We start from the raw sequence: 18,854 nt of genomic DNA on the forward strand, positions 1-18,854 counted from the left end.
CATGAACAGAGTAGTTGTGATGGCAGAAATGTAAGTACTCATGAGCTCAGTGACGTGAACTTCCACATACCAAAGGCAGTGTTGCAGCCTGAACTAGCACCTTCCTCAGAGGACTAAGCCAACTTTCCGATGACAAATTAATGACATTGGATCATTTCTATCATTGGTTTTGTTCTCACTCTATAGACTTCATATGCATTTTCTTTTCCCAACTGCAATGATTTTATTAAAATCAGTATCTTAGCCCTAGAAAATTGTTCTTTATGTCGTATTTCACCCCCTGGTGTTCTACAATACTTTGCTTCAGACCCAGGAACTTATTTTGGAGGAAATGAAGTATGGCAACAAACAGGCTCATGCTCCCGGAATTCACTGGCCTCACCGTGTTATCCATCATCCTGAATCAATGGGAGTGTTCTCTTGACAACTCTGTTACCTGCTAGATGAATGGAAGTAGTTTGCAGGGCCAGGATCACGTCCTCAATGATGCTGTAATTCTCTAAATCATTAACCAATATATGCTGCTGTTTTTCTTTGTCCAGAATGCACCAGTCCATGGCACCAGTAAGGGCATCCATGGGTAAAACTTCTCTCACTGTTATCCCTAGTGATCCATTTGCAAAACATGTTCTCTGTACCCTGCAACTGGGTTGCAACCTGTTGATCAGGTCCCCAAGAGGTATGTCTGACAGATACAGCAGTGCCCCACTGAACTAGAATCTTACTCTGCTGGCTGCTGTGTATTCCTTATAGTAAAGAACCAACAGACATTGAAGTTTCTGTAGTGAATGGGATGACTATGATTGTGGAAGGGAAATTACATTATCACTAGACCAAAGGAGTAAGAAAAGTGTGTATGAACAAAGGGCACCTCAGACTCTCCAGTCCCAAGTGAAGGGAACATCACCCAATGCAGACAGAGCTGCCAAAGATTCAGAGTCTTCAGAAGTGAGGATTTAGGCCATCCCAAAAGGCAAGCCCAAAGGAGGGGCTTGCTGAGGACAATGAGTCTATGGAATGGACTCATTCCATAGAAGGAATGTTATAAATATCAACTATGACCACACAGCAACTTGTAGAAATTAACATAGAGTCATAAATATTTCTTTGGTTATCTATTAATCAATTCATTTTTTCTCTTCCTTTGCCACCTAGCATAAAATATAGTAGCGGCTGTTACCCTTGGCGTTTATTTCCCAGGGCTACCATAACAAAGTTTCACAAAGTAGGTATTTTAAACCAACAGAAATTCATTCTCTTACAGTCTAGAGGCCAGGAGTTCAAAATCAAGGGTTAGTTCCTTTTGGAGACTCGCAGGGAGGATATGCGCCTGTCTCTCCCCAGCCTCTGGTGACACCCACTATGATCTTGGATGCATCATTTCAATTCCTGCCTCTGTTATCAGATGACATTCACTCCACTGCATGTGTCCAAATGCCCCTTTTTTTATAAGCATATTGGTAATTGGACTAGAGTCCACCCTAACCCAATATCTTTTAAAAATTTCATTTGCATCTGAAAAGGTCCTATTTCCAAATAAGATCACATATATAAAGATTTAAAATTTAAAAACCTGTCTTTTGGGCAAAAGCAATTCAATCCTTATCTTAGTATTTGAACTACAGGATATAAAAAGGAGACTTGATGTAAATTAGAAGAGAAATGCACACACACACACCCATGAATAAAGTCACACATGGATTGTGGGTTAGTATATTTTCAATTATAGAAATGATAACTGCATCTTACTAGACAGAGGCACCATTTTGTGAACATCTTTCCTTGTTCAAGTCTCATGCAGTTGAAAGAAGCCTACTAGACATCACAACATCAAGACATAAATTGTGGTGGTTTTGCCCACAACATGGGTAAATCAGGAATTACTTGCCCAGAATTTCCTGAAATTGAATGTTTGAATTTTTGAAGTATGTCGTGACTTTTTTAAAACAAAAGCCCACTCATAAGCAAGGCAGTGGCCATTATTTGATTGCTTTCACGTGGCTTGCCAGATTTATTAACTTCAGGGAGATCTGGAGTAATTTACACCAGGTAGTGGAGTAATTTAGTCCAGGCAAAGTAATTTTCTAGTATTTGACCTTGGTCAATTCTGAAATGTGATTCATGTACTAGTTCCTCACTTCTTTTTGTTTTACTTTCATCTCCCTTTTTCTCTGGTTCCTCTATTTTATTACTCTTCCAGAAGTTCATCTTTCCTCATTTACAGTTAACATGATTTTTGGGTTGTGTACACTTCTTCTTTCACATCTCAACTTGTATGTATTCTCCATATGTTGGCTTCTCTGCCCCACCCCAACCCTGTCTTGTCCAAACTGGCCCAAATGTGGCCACTCATAAACCTTTCACAAATGTGAACTCTATACACTAGCTAATATGTATGAAATGGAAATGGTAATTATCAAAATAAATGTAGGTAGACAATTTAAGAATGCCTACTGTATCTGTTTATTATTATCAGATGTGTTACAGATACATTGTCCTACATCATTGCATTCATTCAACCTAAAACACCTCTTGCTGGATTCTCAGAGTAATGCACACCTTGGGCAGCCAGAGATTGCTTTCTCAGGAGAGCAACGCCCAATTCCTTAGCAAATGACTTGATTAATTTATATTACATTCATGAAGTAGTTAACATTCCTCATGAAGTAGTGGAGGCTAAATGACTCAAAACAGATTAACACAAAAAACCTGAATCTCTCTCAGAATTTTTGGTATGCTGGTTGGCTGGATTCCTGACTGCCCCAGAATAGCCCCTCTCAGTATCACAAAGTTCAAAAAACATAAATCATAAAGGTCTCTGAAGGAGAGAAACTCTACTAGTTCCCCCTTCTTTTTGTTTTTTTTAAAAAAAAAGTGGAACCGATAAACCTTATATGCTATAGAAATCCCTGCCTTCTATCAGAAATTTAATATTTGGACCTTTTTTTTTTTTTAACAACAAGAAATGCTTAGTAAATCCTATGTATTTTCAATCACTAACTATAGATCAACCTGATTCCTTACATATGTTCTAGGAGCAAGAAAATTGTTAGACTGAAGAGTAGAAAACACTGTAAGATTTACTTTTCACCTAAAGAATACTTTGTAGTAAACTAAAATAATTCAAAGTAGCACTGTTAATTCCTCCTCTTCAATGTCTCTACTTTCCAAATAAAAGAAAAAGCTAAATACCTTCTAGTAGAAAATCTATTCAAAAATATATGTTAAAAGTAGTTCTGATAAATCTTATAAGCAGATATTCATAAAAATACTTTTATTCACTCCAGGCAAATTTCAGTTCACTATAAATCTTCCTTATTGTCAAGTTCCTCTAGACATCTATTTTTCATCAGATGCCTAATATATTTGGATTCTGTTCTTCCCTTACCTCTACAGTTAGCCAACAGTGCTGGGGAAGCCATACTTCTGAAGCTGAGTTCCATTGTCTGGTAAAGAGAAGGAAAGAGCAATTTGCCGTGGTACACAAGATGTGACTATGGCACGGATGATGCCTGGTAAGAAGAGGCAATGGAGGGGAGAGGGACACATCAGGACCCCTCTGTCTGGATTGTCACAGATATTTATCATATGGCCACTCATGAGGAAGACGACAGAATTTAAAGAATCTGGCTAAGACATGATCAGCAAGGCTCAAAGACTGCTATGGAAAAAAAAAACCCTATTCTCTTAGGGTGATTTTACTAAGGCTCCCCCACTTACATTTACAGGAAAGGACAATGGGTGTTGACATTAGAGGGGATGATGACGGGTAGATCCTACTGGAACTCTTGCGTCCCTGTTGGTTCTCTCTGCTTCATAATGAGCACAGAAAATATTTCCCCTTCCTCATCTTCCCCCCACACACACAAACACGTGTTTTTTCCAACTATGTTATATGTACTCATTACCCGAGGTAGGAGATGCTTGAACCTGAGCTGAGAAAAAGAGGAGGAAAAAAGACACATCCCAAAATGAGTTTCATTTATATAATGAAAATAAATTTTTACACAATCAACAGAAACACACCAAGATTTTTTTGCGAAAAATATTTTTAAATAAATTTTTGTCATTTTTTTTTACAGTCTGATATACATATGTAACAAGGTTTATGGCATTGTAACCAGAATCAAATCCCCCCTCCCAAAAAAAAATAAAATAAAATAAAGGAAAGGAAAAAGGTGGGAAGGAAAGTAATTGGTTTTGTTTAATTCCTTTCTCCCTCCAAGCTGGCCTTCTATTTGTCTATTATTAAGCTGCCAGCTCTAACTTGTTTGCACACTCAATACAGCATATTATTGCACAAGAAGCCAGTGAAGGCAGAAGGTAGGATGGTCAGTTCCGTGCTACTTCAAAAAATCTCTTAAACCCAGAGGGGAGGGGAGTCATTCAGAGAATGAACACACAAAATCAACAGTTCCCTTTGTCTCCTTAGAGTATGTGAAGGGTTCTTAGACCACTTAATCTGCCCTGATCTTCTCCTTGCCCCAGTGAACACACAGGCTGGCTGGCATTAGGTTTCTGTGTTCTATGTAGATGTTGAGGCAGCCCCCACCGCTTCAAGATCTGACATCATTCCTACTTACTTCTGGTTCTTTTGAAGGGAAGGGGTTTAAGGTGTAGTATCTTCGGTCTATGAACCTGCACAGACTATTCAATCATAAACTCTACAAATAGCTTAAAAGGAAAATGGGAAAGAAACAAGTTTTATTATATTTTTTATTGTTGGCTTAAAAAAAATTACTTCTTTAGCCTCCCTGCTTTATCAGTTCATGGGAAGTAGATCTCAATGGCATCAAAAGTTAAATTCTTCACACACATGTTAAAAATAAAGTTTTTGAACAAATTTGTTTCCATTCATAAACTTTGTCCATCTAAAATAAAAAAGAAAAGAAAAGAATCCATCCTCCTTCTTCCTTGTCTCCTAAGGAGAACGGTGATCCTTTCCATCCGAGGCATCAGACAACAGTCTCCACGCCCATGAGCTTTGGTGTAAGGATTCGTGGGGTTACCCCATTATTTAGGTCTTCCTCAAACTCCAGCAACTGCCCCATGAAGTTAAGGTTTGGGGAAATAATTGGTCGCTTGCCTTTGACAAATTTATAAGCATCAGTCATGGTCATTCTCGTGTGCTTCATTAAGTAGGCGATGACAATGGTGGCTGAGCGGGACACCCCAGCCTGACAGTGGATGAGAAGCCCCTTCCCACACTGGTGAGCTTCCTCTGGAAAAAAGGGAGAAAGGACAAGAGGTGAGGGAAGAAAAATTCGATGGAAGAAGAGAGACTAATTGTTGCCTAGACCTGGCAATGCCATATTGTAGAGGGAAAGAATGAGCTATCTAATTCACAAAGTAATTTGAAAACTAGCTAAAAAAAGTAAGTAGGAATAAGAAACTACTTTTCTACATTTACAGGGTGAAGGAATGATTCCTTCAGAGGGGACGTCAGCCACTGTAGTTATTTCAACATTGATTTACATGTCAAGCAAACTACTGATTCAATAGACCTTTCTAATTAAGGATGGGCCAGGTTGTATAGCTTTATCAAAGCTGGTGTTGTTAACATTGTGTCTCCCACCTGTGATGGTGGTGGCGTGGAGGGAATGTCTTTCTTTATACTGTACAATCACTCTGTACAGGAACTGGTATTACATGGATAAGAGTTTCAGTCTTACTAGACCCTGCCCTGAGGTTAAAGGGACAAAACTCAAATAGGAAGTTACTGGCTTCAACTTCTCATCAGAAACCTCTACTGTTGCAAAGTGAGCTAAAGCCTTGCAGTAGCTAGGACAACCCCCTCGGCTGTAGTGTTCTGTAGACAAGGATGCCAATGATGGAAAAATCCCAGCAATGGCTCAGATTCCAAAGCAACTGAAGGAGAAAAAATTGTATGCTTCCAGATTTATTAAAGACTCAGGAAACTAGTTTGTGAGCCATGTCTGAATGGTTTCTTCTTAATGACACTTCTAGATTAAAAGGCATCCCGAAGAAAGCAAACCTGAGGGAATACCTGTACACCAAAAGTAGGAATGTAGCAAGAATAAGGAGAGCAATAATTTAACTTAAACTACCTCTGAGAGCTACCCACCAGTGGACCAATGTGTAAAAGATTTTCATCTTAAAAATCTGTAGATTAAGCTTACTTCTTACAGCTAACAGCATTTTAAGAAACAGTGTGTATAATGCTGTACTAGTTAGCAACTGGCCGTCTCAATGCATAGGCACGGGCTTATTTTCATTCTTATAACACAACTAGATTGAAATCTTAGCATCTTGCTTTGGGGAAAATGCAGAGATATAAACTAAGCAGAGGCAGGTCTTCCAGTTTGATTATGCCAGTTCTCTTACTGCTGAGTCTCTGTACATTGTCTTCTCTTCAGCACACATTATTTATCAACCTCTTCACCAACACAGAGAAGTACAGTGCTTAAGAGGATGAGCTGCGCAGAGCTAGTTTTGGCTGTTGACTGCACTACACACAAGATGAGTGGTCTTGTGCGAGCCCCGTGACATCCCAGATCCTCCATCCCTCTATGTGAATGATGGGAGGAATACTCAGGAAAATGTTCAGGGGCTATTTGCACAAGTTCACAGTCAGAATAAACAGAGAAGGGTAAACACTATTCTGGAGAAGTATAGCAAGACCTCTGGCCTGGAAGTCAAGAGTCCTGTGTTTTGTTTCCTTCTCCAACATGAAAATCCCTCCGACCTTAGAGGAGTCACTTTACTCTTCTGAGTTCAATAGCCACTTTGAAAGGCCATTTCCTCCCAAATGGAATATTCCATGATTTTGCATTAAAGACACAATTATGAAGCAAAACGCACACACAGCTGGGCAGAGTGACTGGTGCTGCCAATTTCACAGCAAATCCACCACCAGTCCCAATGGCTACTAGATTCAAGGCTTTTTGTTTGTTTGTTTGTTTGTTTGTCCTGACAAAGGAACACCAAACATGAATATATTCTCTCTGGCACAGAGGCCAGTCACCACCTGTTGTAATATTGAGGAAAAGTACTGGGTCAACAGTCTTTGGTGATAAAGGTTGGAGTGACTTGAAAAAAACCTATAAGTATCTTCTAGGTGCCAGGTTTCCCAGGATCATTTGAATCTTACACTAGTTCAAGGTTATTGAGGCAGTAAAAGTGAAAGTTAGGATTGAGTTATGCTGCCTGTTGCTTCCTTTTGGAGACTAAAATTGGTTGCTGCTATGAGTTTCCTCTTTGGGAACAATTTGGGCTGCATACCTTGACCTTTCCTATTTGTGTGAGTGGAGAGCAAACTGACTAAGGGAACCTTAGTAGTAGTAGCTGTGTCACTCACACTCACCCTATTGCTACCAAAGCATCAGACTAGAGGGAAAAAAGGTAGAGGGAACAGTTAACCCTTCAACTCTTCTCTCTCCCGTCAATTGGTGTGCAATTCAAGAGTTCAAAACATCATTACATTTTACTGGAAGTTTCTCTAGAAGCACCTCTTTAGCAAATGCTACCTTTGCCTCGGGTTTATGTAGAGGGAGATACCAATTTCAAACTTATTTAAGTCTAAATAAGGAAAGGAAATCACCTCCTTTGCTAGAGGTATGGCTCATGGGGGCTAAGGGAGGTGTGGGGAAGTTTGGAGGTGGCATCAGATTCACTATCTTTGCTTCTTTCTAGTCAAGAAGAGCTAATAGACCAGATAACCCCATCTGCCTTCTGGCTTCTTACTCTCCATCAATTGTTCTGAGCTTCTGTTACAACACATGTGAACCTCTACCACTTGTCCTTGAGAAATAAAGGGATGAGGATTTCTCACTGAACAGATCCTAAGCAAGTAAAATCTCTGTTTTCTGCCTATCCCAAATGGAGTCCATGACCTTGACAAGGAAATTTGACCTGCACTCAGTGGCTGAGCCCGAAAACACCTCAGAGCAGTTCTTATGCAACACTGGAATAAACCTGGGTCTTGATATTAAAGCAAAAGCTGGATGGGAGAGGAAGGCAGGAGAAAAGGAGAGTCCCCAGGGAGATAGTTACCGATGAACTCAAAGGCCTCTTCAAAGTACTGCCGCAAGTTCTGCTTGTTGCTGTCAGTGGCGGGCAGCCGCTTGTAGCTGAACAGGCCTTTCTCATAGTGGTAGAGGGGCAGGTGAGTGGTGACGTTGATGATGTAGCTGATGTTCAATCGCTGCATGGTGTCCAGGTCCTGAGCATCCTGCTCATTGCCGAGGAACAGGAAGGGCAAAATGGGGGTGAGCTCTGCATTCTCGATGTCAGGTGTGGTGGGGATGGACTGAGGTAGCAGGCTTGAGGCTGCAGATGCGCCCCCCACCTCCCTGCACTCCTGCAGCTGTAGGGAGTTGTCACAGAGGTTTTCATGGTTCTGTTTAAAACTGCTAAGTCCACCTAGAATGAAAACATAGGAAGCAAGAATGACTATCCCTGGAAGTGGCAGCTAAAGCCATTTTCCTTTCCCCCAGCAACAAATGTGCAAGGTCACCCACATACATTTGATAAGTATTTAACTTAAAAACAAAAAGGCAAGTCCATTGGGAGGCTCAGGACAAGCTTGGGAAGGTAGAGTTCTCCGTGCCCTTGGGAAATATGCTCTTTACTCAAACTGGGTCAGGATCCCCAAGAAAGAGTGCCACACCCATTCTGACAATTTCTGAAGCAGCAAATTTCATCTGCCTCAAAGAGCCACATATGCTCAGTGACCTATATAGGTCCTTGCACTTGGAGAGTCAGGAGAGGCTTGCATGGCCTCCTTGGAGGGGGAACTTTGGTCGCATCTCAGCCTGCAGGTGTCTGTCTCATACCCCTATGGATTCACCTGCCCAGAATGAAGAGTGGGCTCCCAAGATAGCAGAGCAGGTCTGAGTAGGGGCCTGGCCAGGTCACCTGGGCTATCACCCCAACATCTGCTCCCTACTCTGTGACTGGGGCATGGTCATTTCTCTCTGTGTGTGGCTCAGTCTCCCCATCTGTAAAAGGAGGAAAAATAAAGGCATCTACCTTTTAGCAGATGAGCTTTTTATATGAATAGTATGTATATGAATGCCCACATGTAGAAGCAGCAGAGAAATGCTTGAAAAAGACAAAACTCCAGGGAAGGAAGCCATTCTTATGACCTCTTTTATAATATTCTCCACAGAGGTGCCTGATATTTACCATCCCTCATGGCCAGTAGAACAAATTCCAAGAGGATCCCAGCTCCCCAAACCCTCCTTTCTGAGACTTGTGTGGACATAAAACCAAGCAGACCCACAAATATACATGTTTTGGCTCAAGACTTTGCTGTGCCACCTAGAAATTATGGGTCTAGCATAAAAACCTTAAAAGGGTGCCAGTTTCCTGATTTTAAAATGCAAATTTCCCCCTCTCTCTGGGGGAGATATCTTAAGGAAATCATGAAACTAAGATGTCAGCTAGAGCTATATTCACTATAGCATTATCTATTTTATAGAAAAGACCAAGTAAAAAACGAACACTGATTTTTAAACAGGTTCAGTTATTATCCCATTTGACTGACTACAATGCCATTAAAAGTTCTGAAAACAAGCCCTCCCTGGTGGCACAGTGGGTTAAAGAGCATCACTGCAAGCCAGTCACAGCTGCTTCAGTGCGAGTTCATCCCCCCCCCTTCCACTCCCGCAAGGTGATCCACATGGCACAGCAGACCTCTCCTGTCTTGTCCACTGCTCACCTCAGCAGTATACTTCGATTTACCTACTCTGCTCCCCTCACCACCCTGCACCTCTGGCCTGTACCCCAGTTCTATATGTATAAATGAATAAATCTTTAAAGAATAAAAGTTTTAAAACAAAGAACATGATCTTTTTACTACTGAATGGAGAAAGCCATTTCCAAAGCATTTACCCCATACTTGATCAATCCAGTGCTAACGGGTCAAATAAAAAAGTCAGGAAATGCATGGATCCTAGTTTATTGCTTAAGTGCTTTTCTTTCACATTTTCTCACTGCATCACCCCTGAGTTGACATTACCACCAAAGGAGTCACAATCAAATGACGAGGTCCACGTTGGCCTCCCCTTGGAAAGAGAGAGTGGGACATTGGAAATCTCCCATAAGCTGAGAGCCCCCAGGACACGTGCTGACCACATAGACAGCAGTGTGGCATCCATCTTTACTGTTTCAGGAGGGAAGACAGGAAGCAGTGTGAACAGGATATGGCTGTGTTGAAATAAGGACAGGGTATCTAACTGTTTTGTCCACCAGTTTCTGAAACTACTTTATGTCCTTCTCCATTCCAGGTCTCTTCTATGGCTACCACAGTAGGAAATCTCCAGACTGTAACCAACATCCAGGGAAGATCACCACTGATGGGCACCAAGCTAGTGCCCTAAAAACCAGGCAAGCTAAATGTTCAGTAAGTCCCACGAGTGACCCAAAGAACATTCAAGGAGCCTTATTATTATCACTCCTTGCTAAGCAACAGAATGTATCTTTTGGCTTTTTAATAAAGAAAAACAAGGCTGCCCAATCCTTTCCAGGGGTTTCAAATCTTCAGTTCTGCTCTAAAATTGTGATGAATATAGTTGGGGCCCAAAGAGATAACTTTGAAAGGAGGCAAAAGAAATAGAAAACTAGCAAAAGCTTCTATAGTGCATACATTTTAAAAATATTTTTTAAATTGTCCACAGTTGTGCCAAACACCGCAGAAGAGACACACAAGAGTTATTTTAAAATCTGCTCAGCTTTGCCCCCATAAATTCCAAGTAAACAGTGCCACACTGATTCTATGATGGGAACCGAATTCACTTTTTTTTTTCCTTAAGAAAAAGGCAGTTGTCACACTTTTCCATATAAGACAAGAGGAGAGGAAAGAACAACAAAATAAACTCAAAAGAAGTGGGGGGTGGGTAGGGAAGGAACTTCTTTCTGTTCTTATTTAGGGTACTCTAGCTGTAATTTGTCTTAAAAGCAGCTAGTTAAAAACATGCATGCCAGAAAACCCCCCACACAGAAAAAAACAGCGTACAGCTTTTTAAAATTCTGTCTCTACACCTCCTTTCCAATGACATCAGCTGGAGTCTCCCCACCTGCCCAGTTGCCATAGCAGTTACACAAAGACATACAATGACATCAGTTGGCATGATATCAGCTCTTTGAGTGCAAACAATACAAGAAGAACGACTTTGTTTAAGGCCTTTGGTGGGACTGTGTTCTGGGGAGCCAATGATGTAATGCTGACAGGTGGCATGGGCCTTCCATTTGCCTAATGGGGGCAAAAACCCAATGGGGGAGGGAACTGGAGACACAGACACAGAATGCTCTGATCGCAGGGGGTGCTCACATGTAAAATTCAGTGTCTGTGGTGTGTGAGTGCCATGTGGGAACTGCTCTTGCAGAGTATCTGGAGACAGAGCAGGCAGAAAAGGACATAAAATTCAAACACATTAGCCAGACAAGAACATTCTCAGGGAGGAGGAGAGACAGGGTACCCCGCTCACTCGCCAGCCTATTGATCCATTCAGGCCTGGGTACAAAGCCTCTCTGGGTTGTCTGGGGCTTATACCAGAGGAACTCCCTTAAGAAGCCATGTCTGTAGTTGGAACTGGGAGCTGGGGTGGGGAGGAAAGAAAGAGCAGGAGTCACAGGATTTTCTCTTTCCCCCATTTTCCTGACTCTACCCATCATCTCCCACTAATGGCCAGAGGGCATAGTTCACCTCACAAGGAGCTTGGAATCTTGCACATCACAACCGAGAAACATTGCAGAATGATAATTAGCAAACAAATGAACCTGGGGAAGAGCAGCATGGTGGTTAGAGCTGATGGTGGCAGGCAGACCCATCTGTGAAGGTCATCACAGGAGCCATCAGGTCTGGTACAAACCACGTTCCCTTAGTGGAACCTCTGTTGACACATCTGGAAAGTGGGACTAATGGCGCCTACCCTGGAACAGTGCCACCAGAGACTACATGAGCATTCTGACATGTGTCTGCATATAAATAAGGTCTGATACCCCAGTATTATCCCCTCCAGGGTCCTTACCTCCAGCTGACGCATGCATACTACAGTCCAGGAGAACCCCAAGTGAGCACAGGGACCCCGACACCACACTGTTGGGTCTGGATGCCAGCACTGTGGACAGTAGCCCTGGGAACTGAGGGAAGAGTCTTCCCACCTCTTCCCTCAGTTTCCCCATCTACAACACAGCCATAATAATGGCAACTGCCTCAGATGCCTGCTTTGGATGATTAAGTACTGAAATACTATCACACACCTATTAAGCATTGTTTTTTCATTAATTTGGGAAACTGCCATTTTAATGAGCTCAAAAATCATCCATTTCATAGATTTTAATTGTGAAGCAACCTAATGTTTCAGAATTTTTACATGTAAAATTTAACTTAAAAAATGAAGCTATGAAGCTACCACAGCCACTGCAGCATGAACTTGATCCCTGCCCTGGAGGTGACCCACATGGTGCAGCAGACCTCTCCTGGCCCATCAGCTGCTCCCCTCAGCAAAGTACTTTGTCAATCTGCCTGTGCTGCTCCCCACTCTCTCTGGTGAATCCTCTCACCACCGCCCCCCCCCACATCTCTGGCCTATACCCCAGTTCTGTATGCATAAATAAATAAATCTTTAAAAAGAACAAGGAGCCAAGGTATCTGAATCATTTTAAATAATATACTTTTATCATGAAGAAAGCAACAGCTCCCTAGTCTTCTAAACCAATAAGTCTGGTTTCATTTTGTCTGTCCTGCTTTCCCAGTCAAGATAGCCTGTATGACAATTCCTCTGTTTTCCAGAGGAGAAGTGAGTGTTTTAAACAATACAGCTCTCCCCACTCCCATACTCTTCAGACCCCCACTCCAGGCTAGATGAATTCTTGGGGACACAAACTGATTCTAGATCTGGGTGCAAGTATTTTCCAGGCAGGAACAACTTTTTCCAACCTTGCCCCAAATGCTGCTTTTCTGTCCAAATGAGTCTGATCAGCATGATGGTGTTAAATGACATCAGCAAAAAACCCCAGTACCCAGTACCCAGTACCCAAATGAAACGAAAGCAGCTCATCAGTGCCTTCCAATAGGAAGTTAGTCAGGTCACGGACCCCATAGAGCAATGGATTCTAGTTTTAGTGGTAAACTTCTTTTTGTGGGTGCCTATGGCTCTTGCTGGAGTTTTAGTTATTGCTGTCCTAGAAATAGGAATGCCCTCTGTAATAGGCTTCAGAAGAGCACTCTGGATGGCAAATTAAAGAAACCACATCCAAATGTGGAGTCTACAACTGAGCGATTTCCATATTCTAAAGATGGACAGTACTTTGCATGCAAGCTTTTGGGTTTTGTTCTGGCCACATAAAGTTTAGGGATAACTCTCATCAAAGGACAGCAAATGAAAGTCACACCCACAGAAAGGGGGAGCAGATGAAGCTTGGACTCTGCTGTCAGCTTGCTACATGTACACTGATCACCCCCTCTTGTTGCCCAGTTTATCTTCCCAACTTTTAGAGCAAAATGGAGCTGTGAGGATTGTGGTTGAGATAATAGGCATGGGTGTCAGGCTGCTCAAGTTTAAAATTCTGACTCCCCAGCTACCCCCTTTAGCTGGGCGGGCTCCCTAAGACAGGTTACTAACACCTCTGCACCTCGGTCTCCACATCTGGAACATGAGTTAACAGCTGTATCTCACAAGGCTCTGAATGTGCACATATGAAGCAATGGTGACCCCTAAACCTCTAAATGGGGAAGCTATTGGTATAAAATGGAGCCTTAATTATATTATTTTCTGGGTCCTCCAGGATAATTGGAGTACATCAAAGCAGATACTCAAGATTTTATGTGCACAAGAGCTGGGTAGGTAGGAACTGATGCCAGACCTCCAAAGTTTCAGAGAGGTCAGAGTCACTTCATACTTCTCAGGGCATAAAATCGCTCGCCTCAGCAAGACAGCCTTTTGGTACCAGCTAGATCCACAAAGATTGCTCTGTCTCTTGTCTTTCCATGAGACTGTCCCTATAGGTAGGATGGAGTGCTTTATAGTAAAAATGATGTCAAGTTCAGTGCCAAGTGCTATCACCTAAATTGTCCTATGATCTTATCCCCAGGTCTAAGATCTCTCTAAGGACAGTGAAGGGAAGCTGGATTAAAGTGAATAATCGAGTGAGACTGCTGTGTCACTAGGGTGAGGTCAGAAGCACGAGGATAAAGAAATATTTTTGTTCCATGGAAGAGAGAGACTTGGAGACTGAGACCCACAGCTTTGCTGGTAGCATCATGACTCAGAAGAGACTATGATAAACATGTAAGCATTGCTTACATGTGAGATGAGTGAAAAGACATAATTGAGTAGGCACCATAAAGCTTAAAACTGTATGTGACACCCATACATGTATATATACCTATGCATGCATGCATACATACCTACATATATGACATGTGTTTATATACATAGAAATCAACAAATAACTCAGTATCTTTAAGCCAATGACATGCATATTGATTATTTGGGTGCATATTGTCAAGTGTTACAAAAAGAAATATTTACAAATTTCTTAGTTCCTCACCTCATGAGTTTTGGCTGTCTAGTGTCTGCTGGAATATACTTACATCTGCAGATATATGCTGAAAACCAACTCTGGGAAGGCAGGAACTGATCATCAGGCAACAGGACAGAAGGTCCCCTTGGGTATAGAAGAGCGACTGCCACGTGCCAGCCATGTGATATGTGAATGTTTGGGGAGTCTTTCTAGGCTAGCTTTCCTGCTCTAGAAAATGGGACCACTGCACTCAGGACTGTCATAGAGAATTAGGAGCATCTCTAAGGCTCTGATGCAGCTATCTGGGTAATAACTATTTCCAGAGCAGCAAAGATGGCAAGCACTGCAGAGGAGATACAGGGGGATATTGTGGGCCAGGATGATCCCAGGAACTGTTGCTAGAGGGGGGACCTTGATGGATGGTACAATAGGCTCAGAGACACAAGGTAGGGAGACCGTCGCCAGAGTCAGTTCCAAGTAAGTCAAAAGGCGCAGAGGCAGAGGTCCAGCCCTTGCCAATGTGGTGTTCAGTGCTGCTGGGTCCTCAACTCTATAAATCCAGGAGGATGTGGCATCCAGAGCAGGACTGGGCCAGTGTCCTCCACTGGAAACCTCTTGGCATTTATTTATAATTTTAGAGAGACATTTTTTAAAACAAATATAAAAATTTAAAAAGATACCTAAGCATATCAAATAGTCATGAATGAATGAACTGCAAATTTTCTGGGGAAAAAAAAAGTATATGTAAAAATGTGTATTTTTATTTGCCTGCTGGATACAATTTATGTATACATTTTAGAACTGGAGGTATTGAGTAAGGAGACATTAAAAATTAGATATGGATTAGAGATACAAGTTATACTTAACTTGAAGCATACATATACATATACATATATAGAAATACATAGATATAACTTTTCATACCTCTAGCTCTTCAATTAGTTGAAGTATTCAAAATTTCTAGGCCACTATATAAATCTTAGTTTCAATACTTATTAAAAAGCATGTATAAAGCCTCACTCCAAACTTAAAACCACAGAATTATTATTTATGCAATAATTTTGTCCTTTCCAGGAATATCCAAATTAATTTCTGTGGGCCCTTGGCAGGAAGAGTTTTACGAAACTCCTTTTATCCACAGAATTTAGTCAAATTGTTGGAGGAACAGTAAAGAGTAAACTCTAAGCCTGTGAATGATGTCCCAGCCCCTCAAGTTTTATGGACTTCACCCCCAACTCCATGCTGAAGAGATGGCAAGCTCTGTGGATGCCAATTCACAGGATGCCATGAACCTGGCTTCCTGAAAGAGCAGGTAGGTCACTGGGAACTAGGGATGAAGCTAAGCAGCCATGCTTGGTGTGTAATTGAACATACCTGGGCTCCCTCCTCTCCCTTCTTTCAGCTCCACCTTGGGGGTCTCAGTTCAGGTGCCATTGCTGTAGAACATGTCACCCATTAGGTGACATGTACCTCCCCCCCACCCCCCTTTCTCATTCCCTTTGTAAATAAAGGTTTTTAAATTTTTTCTCTGTGTGCTTGCTTTTGGGTATTATCCTGAGTTCTTAAGCACAGGGGTGAGAACACATACCCAGATCACCCAGCTTCCCTCTGGGGCTGTCCTATACCATCCTGGGTCCCAATGTGGGGCTCAAATCCACAGCACTAAGATTAAAAGTCTCAGGTTCTCCATATACCACAGGAAGATGGGGATTTATTGATATTTCTGATACAAACAGGAGTTTAAGGAAGAGGTAAGAGAACCAATCAATCTCTTTTAGAAAGATATTCATAAAAATTGACAGACAAGTAAAATGATTTCCCCAGTGTCTACCTTTATCAAGAATGCCCCTCACAAAACTGCCTTCGCAAGCAGACTAATAATTCCTACTCATGTTCTTATTTACTATTATTTAATCTAAGCAAGTTATATTTAGTAATATTTTGAGAGAAAAATTCCTAAAATATTTACATCAGAACTTTCTTGAATTTTGAGTTTAATACAGTTTTTTTCATTGTATTTTCTGTAAGACAAAAAATCATAATTAAGACAATTTATTTCTACCCAAAATAGTCATTGCTGGAATAGTTATTTTAAGTTAGGAATTTTACTTACTTTTGTTTCCTTCAGTTTATATGCTATCCCACCTACATATACAAGTGGCAGCTTATAAAATATAACACTCTGGAGATAAGATAATACTTGCATTTTATGGTAGTCCAACAACTAAGAACAGTAACTTTTATTCTTCCTCATCTTTGTATAAATTTATAATGTACTTTCAGCTAAATGGTTGACTGTATATCCTTCTACAACTATTTTTAAGCATTAACTGGTTTAGAAGCTCTGATTTTCTGTTTTAAACTCTATGGCTTCCTGAGAAGATAAAATCTCTGTAATATCCTGAATAGAAGTTTGCAAATTCCCATCTAAAACCTTACCTCATAAAAAAATATAATAATAATAATAATAAATTAGCTAAATTGCAAAGGTCTAATGATTTAGGAATTATCATTTATAAAAATTGGAAATGAAGTTGTGATAATAAGTCTTCCAAGAAATGCTCATGAGGGCAAACTTTTGACCAAGTTTAAGAGATTATCACTTTGCCCCCTGCCCCCATCAAGTTCAGAAGTTGACATGGGGTAGATACAAAAGTCCCCTCCCCACAAAATTGGTGCATAAAAGGCCTGGGTATTAATTTCAGTCACTACTGCACACACAGGAAGGTAGATTCTAGTTAACCATCCCAGAAAGAAAGGTGCATTTCTGACCCCCTTCCTTTCCACCTAGCATTTCTACTTGACGGCTTTAATGAATAACCAGAGTTTATGGCACTACAAGTTTGATTTGTGTATATTTGAATAACATGGGCAGATTGTTGGAAAGGCTACCTCACAAGTATGTAAATACAGCCTGTTTCTTTAAATCTGTTACCTCATTTATTTACATCAGAACAGAAAGCACTGCCAGAAGCAACAGCTGATGATAGTCATGTAATTTTCCACAAAGACAACAATTAAACAGCTTTGTGTTACTTTAATGAACAGATGACTTTTCTGTGAGCAGGATTCAAACTGTAAGATTAAGTTCCCTTATCAGGAAACAGCCCCCCCCCAATACACACACACACACACACACACCAGCCCCACCCAGAGTCACTGTGACTTTAAGGAAGAGCACCCTGTTCCTCCCCACCCCCAGCTCCTGTTTGCTCCCTTCCACCCTCTTCCTCCTAAACCCTTCAGAAGAAAACAAACAGGGAACTTACACCTGAAATACTTCTGAGGTTTTAATTTACAATGAATCCACGCAATACTTTTTAAATCTATTTTTTAAATCTATTTTTAAGAGTCAAGTGTGGGGGTGTGAAGAGTAGTCAGCCCCCCCCCCCCACACACACACAGAGTGTGAGCTAAACACCCAGATCCATATCTTTATATTAAACCCTGCCCCCTCTATCTCAAAGTATCAGTAAGAAGCACCTGGAAGGTAGAGCAGTGGGTATCCTTGATTTCTCCATGTCACTAGTCTGCCTGAGGGACAGGAAGAGAACTCCCCCTCTCCCTAAGGCCTTCCCTGGGCTTGCCAGAGGCACTGAAGGGTCGGTCCAGTTGTACCTTTCATCCACCCACACTTCCCAGCAAAGTCCCCCTGAGAAGTCTCACTTTTCATGGAAGTTCTAGATTAAGCTTCATTTCCACTAAGAAAAATGCCAACTCAAGAGAATGAAAGACAGAGGGTTTCTCTACAAAAGAGGGTTTTGAGATTCACTCTAAGGGACAGCTTTCGGAGAAGCATGCCTAGCACAATGCAGGCTGGGTATGTGTGCAAGTTCAGCCTTCTCCTGACGTCTCTAAGTTTCCACATGTGTGGAAATGCCAGCTAATTACATTAGCACAACCAAACGATTCCCAGGAAGAAAGGCATATCGTGAATGCTCAGCTTACATCTCTGGAATTTTTTCACAAGCCATCAGTTTTAGTAACTTAGTTTTTACTTGCATAATCTTGGTTCTCTAAGAGCAAGGCCTCCCAAACATCTTGGGCCTAAAATGACATGCTGAAGATGTCGCTTCTCTCTCTGCTCCTCACTCCCTGGCCACAGGTCAGGGATCAGTGGGAGGGGAGAGAGGAAGCACCCATAAATGCACCAATAAAAAGGTAATGATTAATTATGGTCAGGCCAGGAGGGCCCTACAGTTGCTGAGGGTAATGTGAGAGGGATAATCAGAGGTAGTTCAGGGAACTCAGGGATGAAAAGAGATTGATTAGTGGGGAAAGGATGGCAGGGAGGGATCCAGGATAACAGTGATGGCAAAGAGATCCACTCTCTGGGCACATTGCCTTGCTTATAGCAAGGGCCT

The 18,854-nt window shown here is 41.6% G+C and overlaps 1 protein-coding gene across 1 annotated transcript in view; it reads right to left on the minus strand.

Moving 5' to 3' along the window:
• Positions 1 to 3,974: 3,974 nt before the first annotated feature.
• DUSP10 (dual specificity phosphatase 10) overlaps positions 3,975 to 18,854 on the minus strand; it is a 35,360-nt gene continuing 20,480 nt past the window's right edge. The window contains exons 3-4 of the mRNA XM_004685448.1: positions 8,014 to 8,382; positions 3,975 to 5,221 (exon numbers count right to left, since the gene is read on the minus strand). Of these exons, the coding sequence (XP_004685505.1) occupies positions 4,956 to 5,221; positions 8,014 to 8,382 (635 nt within the window). The 3' untranslated portion in view covers positions 3,975 to 4,955. The remainder of the gene's footprint in view (positions 5,222 to 8,013; positions 8,383 to 18,854) is intronic.

The sequence above is a fragment of the Condylura cristata genome, unplaced genomic scaffold, assembly GCF_000260355.1.
Source record: "Condylura cristata isolate star-nosed mole 26May11 unplaced genomic scaffold, ConCri1.0 scaffold00018, whole genome shotgun sequence".
Classification (NCBI taxonomy): domain Eukaryota; kingdom Metazoa; phylum Chordata; class Mammalia; order Eulipotyphla; family Talpidae; genus Condylura; species Condylura cristata.